The sequence below is a fragment of the Zosterops lateralis genome (assembly GCF_965231275.1).
Source record: "Zosterops lateralis genome assembly, chromosome: 5".
Classification (NCBI taxonomy): domain Eukaryota; kingdom Metazoa; phylum Chordata; class Aves; order Passeriformes; family Zosteropidae; genus Zosterops; species Zosterops lateralis.
In genome coordinates, this window is record NC_139766.1 from 18691580 (window position 1) to 18702108 (window position 10529).

General features: G+C 37.4%; 1 protein-coding gene across 1 annotated transcript; it reads left to right on the plus strand.

The window, feature by feature from the left end:
- The first annotated feature begins 7 nt into the window (after positions 1-7).
- Positions 8-10493, plus strand: ZCCHC4 (zinc finger CCHC-type containing 4). The gene is made up of 13 exons (XM_083861317.1): positions 8-205; positions 391-509; positions 2058-2140; positions 2826-3101; positions 3602-3682; positions 3988-4060; positions 4500-4650; positions 5135-5235; positions 6426-6547; positions 7134-7209; positions 7705-7756; positions 8443-8587; positions 10226-10493. Exons 1-13 carry the CDS (start codon positions 112-114, stop codon positions 10347-10349), a joined length of 1497 nt encoding a protein of 498 aa, XP_083717443.1. The 5' UTR covers positions 8-111; the 3' UTR covers positions 10350-10493.
- The last annotated feature ends 36 nt before the right edge of the window (positions 10494-10529 follow it).

Here is a 10529-nt window from a genome sequence, read left to right on the forward strand (position 1 = left end):
TGCGGTTGCAAAGGGAGATGCCTTTGTCACCCTGTGGGGCGGGCCCCTTCCGCTGGGGGGCGCCGTCCGCCCGCCCGCCCGCGCGGTGCCCGTCGGGAAGGAGGCGGTGCCATGGCGGCGGCGGTGGCGGCGGGCCCGGAGCGGCCCCGGTCCTCGGCGCTCGCCCTGCTGGGGCCGGCGCCTGGCGCGCCCTGCTGCCCTCACGGTGAGCCGGCCCGGGGGGCACCTCCCCAGCGTCCCTGTGCTCAGCTCCCGCTGCGCTCCCGGCGCGGGCTGGTTTGCGGCAGCCTTTGCGAAGGCCTTGCTCCGGAAGCTCGGCTCCTGCGGCGGAGCAGTGAAACAGATCTGCAGGTGTTCCCTGTGTTATCGTATCCTCGCGTTTGTCCCCAGGTCCCGCGCTTCTGTTCGTGAAGACCAGCCAAGGAAAAGAGGAAGGAAGAAGATTCTATGCTTGTTCGGCTTGTAGGGATAGAAAGGATTGTAACTTTTTTCAGTGGGAAGATGAGAAGGTAAGAGAGCACTGCCTAAGGCTGTGCTAAAGACTCAGAGCTACGAAGGTGATCAGAGCTCTGAAGCACCTCTTCTCTACTCTTTTAGCCTCTCCTAAAGGCTGAGAGAAAAGAAGGCTCCGGCGAGATCTTATAGCACCCTCCCAATACCTGAAGGAGGCCTCCAAGAAATCTGGACAGGGACTTTTTGCAAGGGCATGTAGTGGAAGGACAAGAGGATACGTTTAGATGAGATATTAGGAAGCAATTCCTTACTGTGAGGGTGGTGAGGCACTGGAAAAGTTGCCCAGGGAAGTTAGGTTTTATATAGTTAAGTTATATTTTATTATCTGTTAATGTTGAGATTAAGATCAAAAGTTGCCCAGAGAAGCTGTGGGTGCCCCATCCCTGGACGTGTTCAAGGCCAAACTGGATGGAGCTCTGAGCAACTTGGTCTAGTGGGAGGTGCCCCCTACCTGTGGCAGGAGGGTTGAAACTAAATGGTCTTTAATTCCTTTCCAACCCAAATCGTTCTATGGTTTTATAAAACATTGGCGATTTTTTCCTCTATTTATCAATTTAAAAAGTTTATTTTATTGTGAAAATGTCTGTTAAGTGCTATTTTCTAAACTTCATGTAATAGTTGATATTTAGCTGAGCACTTATTTCTGTCACGAGAAGATGTTTCAAGTATAGCTTTTAAGAAAGGTTGTGTACATTTTGAGCAAACCTGGCATTTGTTATTCTATTGGCAAAATGTATAGGAAGTTTGCCAGTGCTGTGCAATGTTGAATAAAATTGGGCACTTCTGATCCCAAGATGCCTAATTAAGATAGAAAAAATCTACTGGATACAAACAGTGAGTTATACAAAATGCTGAGGTGGTGGGGCTCAGCATGATGCTCAGTAGTCTCAGAATATCTGCAGCACTTTATCATTCATTTTGAATATCACTTATATTACAATGTCTTTTCTTGTATTGAATTTTACAGTCTCCTTTAAGCAAATAGTTCCTTAAGTTTTGACTAAATGTCTTGAAACTGTTGTGAAACCATGAGTATGTTTTATGGGAACAAAGTAGAAGACTCAGAGAAGTGGGAGAGACTGAAATGTTAAAGACTCAGGTGCAGATTATAACAAGGAGCTGTCATGCTTTCAAAAAGATTTCACACAAAAAACTTGGGCAACATTTCTATTGTCGTCAGTTTTTTCAGAATCAGATTATAGTTCTTCAGAGAGAACACAACTAGTGACACACATTAATAGAAAGGATGTTTTTTTCTGTCTTCCTTATAATCACCTTTTGAGTTTTTCTCCGAGTCCTATATGTGACAGGAGAATGAAATGTGCAGTTTAAGCTCACAATGAGAGGCTTGTGTTGCTTTGCAGCCTGCCCCTGTGCTGCAGATGTACTTGTTCTTCTGGAACAACAAATGTGGTTATTCTTCCTTGCAAGTAGCTAAAGCATGAGACCTTTGATGCACCCTTTTTTTTGATGTTGAGATTTGATGTACAACATACAGCAGTTGCTGTTAGTTTTGTATCTTATCATATGTGCAACTTTTACAGGTGTCAGAAACTAGGCTTGCAGCACGTGAAGATTATAACAGAAATCATCAGCCTTCTTTCACACACAGGCAGAACGTGGACAGGTATAGTTAATGTATTTAATATTTTCTTCAGTAAGGATGTAGTAATACAGATTTAGGTACTCTGAATGTAGAGATAACATTTCAGGATTCTTTAAAATAAGAAAAGAGGTATTTGGACAAATAAGAACTGTTGTAGGGCAATGGAAAAGAAATAGCATGAAACATTTAACTAGAGCACAGTATTTTCAACCAAGGAACTGGAGGGGTTGGGGTTTTTTTTTGGTATGTATAATTATTCTTAAGTTAGTACTCATAATATGCTTACAAGAGGTCAGTAGCAATATCTGGTAAAAAAATATTCCTGACTTTAGTCTGCAAAAGTAACAAGCTTAACATTGTGAAAAGAAGCAAAGGTAACTTATTACTAAGTGGTGCCTGAATTTTTGTGTACAAACATACAGGACTTTGCTGATAGTTGCTGGAATCTTCACTCTGTAATCCAGGTATTTTATGGAGATTCCCAGTATATTTGATGACAATATTTTATGCATTTTGAAGTGTCCTTTGAGTATTTTTTTAATAAATAATGCTTCATTCTCATGGAGTTTTGCAAGAGCAATGTAAACTGCATTGTCTGTTTAAATATCTTAACTCCTAAAATATAAAAACCCTCCATAGCTCCCCTTCCTATCTTTGATAGAGGTTTTTTTCAAACTTTGTTCCCTATTGTCTTTTGTATTCAAAGGTACAAGAATTTTGTTCTGTTGCCGTCATCAAAGAGGAGGTTTTGCCAGGACTGCCAGCAACTGCTATTACCAGCAGAATGGGAAAAACACTCAGATCACCAGCTCCTGTGTGATATCACCACTGCCCAGTTGAAAAGTCCAAGTCAACTTCTACATCCACTGGAGAATAAAAAAACAAATGCACAGTATTTATTTGCAGACAGAAGTTGCCAGTTCCTACTGAATCTCCTTATAGATTTGGGATTCAGACGAGTGCTCTCTGTTGGAACACCCAGGTACATCAATGAGAATTGTTACACTTTCAAATAATATTTCTCTCTCAAAACTGTACAGCTTACTGATGATTACATAGTCAATGATTGTCCCATAACAAGAGGTTCACTACACTTTAGTTGCTTGGGATTATCCAGACATCTAGTGAGGTCTAGCTTTGAACTTATAAGATACCAGGGAAGTCTGTGGCAGCACTGCAAATAGCACACATACACACTTCAGATCTCTTTGGTACTTATGAAGTGACATTGAGTTTCTTACCTTATGCTTTTTTTGTGTGAGGTGATCCCTCAATGTGAGGCTCCACTGACTTCTCATCTTTTAAGACTAACCCATTTTTTAACTTAGAGTACAGACCAAGTGGAATCACCCAAGTTTAGACTACTCCATTTTCTTTCTGTTTGGTTTATGTTTAGTAAAGTACCAGGCATTCTTGTCTTGCAAGATCATTTCTGAAGTCGGTGATTATGTGTTAAATTTCTTTTTTCCAATTTTTCTTCAGGCTTCATGAAATAATCCAGTCAAAAGCATCACAAGAAAAAGAATTCAGTGTTAGAAGCCTTCTGCTAGATATTGATTTCAGGTAGGTTTTAACAAATGTTTATGTATTTGAAGAACATATACAAAGATGTGTATTCTTACTGCCTTAAGAGATAAATTGGTGGTTGTTTCCCCTTTCTTGTTTCTGCATCTCTGTTCCTGTACACATACACAAATGGCATCCAGTTGATGAGAAAAGCAAGTATACTTAATTTCTCAGTATGTGTTGTCAGTAATCAGAACCCAAAGGTGATGTTTTTCTTGAGGCCTGTTTTCCCTCTAAATACCCCCTAGGATAGACAAAAAATGATTTATATTTTTCTACTACTATCAAAACTTATTTTACAGGTATTCACAATTTTACACAGAGGATGAATTCTGCCACTACAACATGTTCAATCATCATTTTTTTGGTGGAGAGGTAAGGCCAAGTATTTATTGAGTGCTTTGGTAAAAAAAGTGCATGTTGTTGATGCAGAATTTTGTAAGAAACTCATGACTAGTCTAGTAGAAAACATGAATTAATTGAGAAAATTTTAATAAAAGCAGCAATTAAGGTGTGTAAGCAACATTAGTTGGCATAAATTTAATAAATTGAGTGAAAGAGAACTACTGAAAAGGAGGCAGTCTCATTCTTTGATTTTCAGTAATGTTTTTATATGTTAGCTGAACAAGGCACTTGTTTTCAGTCCTTCAAATCTAGGTGCGTTTTTTGTGAGTTTTTTTTTAATACTACTCAAGAGGAAATTGATCTCCACAAGAGGAGAAAAAATCCCATCTTCAAAGTTGAAACTTCTACAGTGATCGGTTTATTGCCAGAGACAATATGTTTACAGTTCTCAAATCTCTGTTTCTTACAGGCTGCACGTGAAACTTGCAGAAAATTCTTGTGTGAAGAGAATGGTGAAAGAGTCATTATAGTAACTGATCCCCCATTTGGAGGTCTAGTGGAAGCACTGGCTTCTAGTTTTAAAAAACTGATGGCAATGTGGAGGGAAACAGAAAAAGAAGGTAGGTATTAACAGCCAGATGGGAGCTTGTGCTGTAACATCACTTTAAGGAAAAAGTACTTATTTGTAAGTCTGTGATTCTTGTTACTCAGGTGAATGCAAGCACACTCATGTTTTAATTTCTAAAGATGAACTACTATATATCTAATTTATTCTCCTGATATTTTTAGTTCAGTGATGCATAATCCTCAAAGTCATCCTAAAAACTTTTCCTTTCTTTTTCCCCAAATCTACTTTGCAATTAAAATGGACTTTAGAGATAGAGAAGAATAAGCTATGAAACCAGTACAGTTTTTTAGCAATCTAAGTCTATGTCAAGAGTTTAGTTACATGGCACTTACATCTCCACATGTAAAATATGCCTAAGAGAGCTAGTTCTTCTGCCCAACATGATATCCCTATCCATGTTTATGTTCCCTGTAAATTTCTTATGCTGCATGTACTATGTTTTTCTCCCATGTACACCAAAGTCTTTTCATTACTAGGTCATGACAACAAAGAGATGCCCATGTTCTGGATATTTCCATACTTCTTTGAGTCTCGCATTCTTGACTTTTTCCCAAGCTTCAGTATGATGGATTACCAGGTATGGCTGAACCCAGTGAATCTGCTAAATACCAGTTGTGTGTAATGTGAAGAGAAATATGAGTGAAAGCAGGGGCAATGGCAGTGCTGCTCTGTAGCTAGGCCTTGCTCCTGTGAAGCCTGGATTCTGTATTTCTGTATCTGTGATGGCTTGATCATGTTCCTGCCATGGATCTTTAACTCACCTGTCATTTATCCATGAACTTGTTTCTTCTGCCAGGCTGTAACAAAATTTGTGCTAATTCTGACAGGTGCTTGTTGCAGAGGTGAGAGGTAACTTGATGAAAAGTATCTCATTTTCTGCAAATGTTGAAATGTCAGTGGGTAGTGCTCAGCCCTAGAAAAAAACCACATATATATTAAAAAATTAAGATATTTCATCTCCAAAACTGCTGGGATTCAGAGTACAATTACAACAATGGAAACGTTTGGAATTACTTAATAAGTGAACTTGTCAGTGATGAAGCAATAAACTGACATCACTTTCTTTAATATTGTATCCATTCTGTGCATAGTTTAAGCACACAGACTTCGGTGTGTTTTGAGGGCTCAGTCATCGGTATTCGTGAAAAAAAGCTAAAGGTTTCATGAAAAATAAACTAAAAGTTTATTTTTTCATTGTAACAACTCTGCATGAATTTTGACATTGATGTTCTGAACTATGTATTTGTGTCTTGTAGAATGAAAATTTGTTGAAGAAAATGGAAAACTCATGCTAGGCTAGGCTCTACATTCCTGCCAGTGTTCAGAGCTGAGAGTTTTTGTGACAAGTCTCTGAAGGCAGTGCTGAAAAAAGCAGGCTAATTGGATTTGCAACTTTGCAATTATTCTGAGATGAGTTAAGATGTCATTTCTTGTAGTGACAAACCAAACTGTATAGGTCCTTCTTTTTTAGTAGGTTGCTCTTGTAAACAGCTGCAATGTTACCTTATGTATCCCATGCAAATGAGCAAAAAGGACTAAGTACAATATGAAGTATTATGAGTCTAGCCTAATACTATGTTTGCACAAATTTACAAGTACATGAGACAAAAACCTTGATGTAGAACTTGTAATCTGATCTGGGGTTAGAGACTTTTATATAAACAGGAACATTTCATTAGTCACTTATAAAGTTAATAAATATGTGAATTGCTCTGCCTCTGCTTAGCATTCAGTTTAAGACTCATTTTTATGGTTTTATTTTTCTAGGTCGACTATGATAATCATGCACTGTATAAACATGGCAAGACAGGTCGTAGACAGTCTCCTGTCCGTATTTTCACGAACCTTACCCCAAGTATGATTGTGCTTCCTGAAGAAGAGGGATATAGGTAAGATGTATTAATACTTGGGTCACTTTTTAAAAAGAGTATCTTTGTTCTTAATTAGGGCATAAAGTCTCCAAAGGAATTTGAGGTGGTGCTATTTGGTAGTGTCTTGACCAACTTTGGTGCCAGGCTTAAGAGCACATATTTCTGTCCCATTCTAAAGTTGCATATTATATAAATGATGTGTAGGAGAGCTAAAACGTCTAAAAGGACATTTAAATTTTCTAGTGTAGAATGATGAGATTCCTTATTTTGTCTGTAGGAAGTATTGTCTACATCTGTAAGAGATTTACAGCTATGTCTGATAATCAGCTGTTAATACAGTAGTAAAAAAATGAACTTGTAAGAGAAGCATCAAAGACAGAGAAATTTAGTTTCATTTACTACTGATACTGTTGATAATTTGATCTGAATTTTACTATGTGGATGTACCGTGTGTAAATGGCCTAAGTGGTCATTCATGCAGCAATGATATCATTTTTAGTTCAACAAAGTGATTTTGCAGTTCTTATATTGGTTGTTAAGGTTGTATAAATTAAAATTATTTATTTTGTGTGCAAATAGTAGACAAGTACATCTTTTTCCCCAGATTTTGCGCTGTATGTCAGCGATACGTTAGTTCTGGTAACCAGCACTGTGAGATGTGCAATTCATGTACATCAAAAGTAAGTATTTCTACTTCTTTTTGAATGGAAATTTTAGCAATAGTCAGATAATAACCTTTGTAATACTTGCTTTGATAAAAACCTGTTCTGATACTGAGTTCCATGGGAAACCCACAGCAGTTCAGTTTCATAGACTTACTATTACCTTCACAGTACATCTTCCATAACCCACTGGGAATTAATTTCTCTTTCCCTAATTACTTTGTGTTAGAAAGAGGACTGGACAAATTTTCTGCCACTTAGACCAGAACTTACCTAGCTGTGCTCTCTGTTGATACGTGCATTTTTTTCTTATGCTTTGAAGCTGTAGAACTTGATAATTTCAAAATTTCATCTGTGGTTTTCACAGATTCTCAGGACTGTTGTTTCTGAGTTAGTCCTTCCTACAGAGGAGTTGTTCCTGTAAACAGTGGAGACCATACATGAACAGTTCTGTTTTAAGATAGGATCAATGGGAGGGTTCAATAAACAAAATCATTTGCTTGCCTTTTGTAGGATGGCAGACAGTGGAAGCATTGTGTTCTTTGCAAAAAGTGTGTAAAACCCTGTAAGTACAGAATAATATTTTCTAAATGTACTTAGTCCAAAGAAACTGAGATTCTAAACTAGAAGAGAAAATATTCTGTGAAAGAAGTAAAATGTGCTAATTCAGAAGACACAGAATAAACAAAAAATCTCAATTTCACACTAGTTGCTATTCTTTAGTTTAGGTGTACTTGCAGTGTGTGGAAATGTAACAAATTCTTGTCAAAGCACACTAAATCCTATTTATATTTATCATGGCAAAACAGAAATATTTTCATTTGTCATATAAGTATTTCCTAACTTTGTAAACTTTTAATTTCATAAACAAGTAGGCAATTACTAAAATGTTTGAGAAACCATGATAAAATTGTTTCATGCACAAATTTAGTTGTATTTGTACCTCTGTATAAACAGCTGAAGCAGTTATTTTTGTTACAAAAATCTAAACCTGTAAGTACATTGTAACATGTGCACTATTTTTCTTTTGAAGATGACACACGGGATAGAAGTTCTAATGGCAAAATAATTCATATATTATTGCACAGTATGTCTAGTAATGTGATAAGGCACCAGGAAGTGACTACATCCATGTCTTTAAAGCTAATCCAGAATTAAAAACCTGGTAATGTGGCCTATATTTAAAGCTTACTTTCAGAATGTTAGTTTTACACTTCTCCAAGATCATAAATCATGTTATTTGTTTTGCAGCTTGGTTTCACTGTAACAATTGCAGCTGCTGCACTCTTGAAAAGCACAGCTGTGAGAAGACTGACGTTGGCTGTTTCATTTGTGGCAAGGCAGGTCACAAGCGCAGTGCCTGTCCCAGCCTCTCCCACACCAGAACAACTTGTCAGTAAGTGTGATGTTGCATTAATGCAGGAAAATACAGCGTTCAGATGAGATAAGATCTTATGTCATGGAATCAGTTCAAAAAGGTGATTTTTTGGCTTTAGGTGCTGATGTCAGCTTTCACTATTGCCCACTTGCTGCATTGCTGGGGAGTATATATTGAAGGGAGAGTATGATAAAAGGCAGGTCACTCACTGGAGCTCCCAATTCCCTCTCTGTGGGTTTTCTTTCAAAACTGATTCATATGGATTGCAAACTTGGTGACTGATGCATGGAGCTCTGTCAAGATGACTGAAAATTGAAGTAATAGAACACTTATATTTGTATTCCTCGTGAAAGGGTAGAGAAGAGTCACTACAATGGTTTTATTGCTTCCTCTTTCTTTTGCTTTGTTTCTGGTATTTCAGATGCTTTTTGTAGTATGATCTAAATCTCCAGCATTAATGAGAATCACATTGAGTACTTTTATTTTTCCATGATTAGCCTTTTGTTACATACAGAACAACACTGTACACATACCTCTATGTATCAGAGAGCCAAGTAAATGGCATGTGGTTGTCTTCAGATGGAACTAACTGAAAAGAGGAAAGGGGATTTGCCAAGAGATGATCCAGCAGATGGCTCAGTCTTTCCAGTCCAGGATTGCACTTTTATAATTCCTATCCAGAGTAATGGGTTTTTCTGTGATTCTGGACTTGAATGGCTGTAGCAGTGGGAGGCAAATTTTCCCTCCCAAAAGCTGTACCTACGTTACACAGTGAGACTCAGACAATTCCCCTTTTGGATCAGTATCCAGAGACTCACCAGGTGCCTGCTGGATGGCAGGTGGGTAGAGCTGTATTGCTTCATGTCCTACTCATACTAAACCAGGTTTGCTTAGGGAGTATTAGACACAAAAGGTAGCAATGTTTCATTTTATATATCTCTCATAAAAATTCCATCCCTTAATGTTTCTTTTTCCTTTGCTAAAAAAATTAAAAAGGATGCTAAAAGAATTTCATGAAACCTCATCTTTTTTTTATGCCAAGGAAGATACTGTTCTGTCAGTTGTGCCAGAATGGTTTTAGTACTTTCAGGCCATCAGTTAGTTCTTTTGCTGATTCATTGCAGAAGATAACTTAGATTTCTTTTTCTAAAAAAAATTTTGTGTTTTGTTATAATTATTCAGCATTTTGCATTATGACATCTTTTGTCAGAGACAGAAAACAATCCACTTGCTGGTTGTATTTAGGTCCTGTACTAATTGCAGGATGCTTCCTAATGGTGTTAAACTCCATGTACTTTCTTCTAAGTCTTTCTGTTATATATTCATACATTATATATTCAGCATGAAACTCTGTGTGTGCCCTTTTGTACTTAGTGAGTGAGTTTCTTGTTTTCAATATCAATGTAAATTTAAATGGTGAATAAATACATGAATGAATGTGTGATGGCAGTAAAGTGGACAGTGTTGTGAAGTTGAGACACCATAACATTTTGAGGTGGAGTGTTCCTTGTAGTTTCTGCAACAGTACTTCACACACTGCCACAAAATTCAGATACTTATTTAAAATACCAGCAAATTTATTTGTATAGAGAAATGTGTTCTTAATTTTATTCTAATCTCTATGTGGGTTTTTTGTCTCCCTTTTTTGCTTTACAGACCCGACAAAAAGAAAAGGCGGAAAACTCGAAAGAGAGTAAAAATGGGGATCTGTAAAAGATTAGCTATGAAACATGCCATATTCTCCAAGAGGAAAGTAAAGAAGAAGAAAAAAACGACATGACTTTTCTTGCTGCTACATAGTTGCTAATTTATTTTTTTTATTGTCAGCCTTTCATTTCAGTTTCTAAAAATGTAAATGCTAACATCCAGAATAAAACCTGATTGAATTGACAGTTCCTTTATTATACATCATTACTGGTACAAAAAAAAAAAACCCAAACAAAGTGAACTACCACAGTCC

Excerpts from the sequence above, each read along its gene's own strand:
- ZCCHC4 (XM_083861317.1), top strand. The coding sequence starts at position 112 with ATGGCGGCGGCGGTGGCGGCGGGCCCGGAGCGGCCCCGGTCCTCGGCG. Across the intron at positions 510-2,057 it reads TTCAGTGGGAAGATGAGAAG|GTGTCAGAAACTAGGCTTGC; the intron begins GTAAGAGAGCAC and ends CAACTTTTACAG. Across the intron at positions 4,651-5,134 it reads GAGGGAAACAGAAAAAGAAG|GTCATGACAACAAAGAGATG; the intron begins GTAGGTATTAAC and ends TTTCATTACTAG.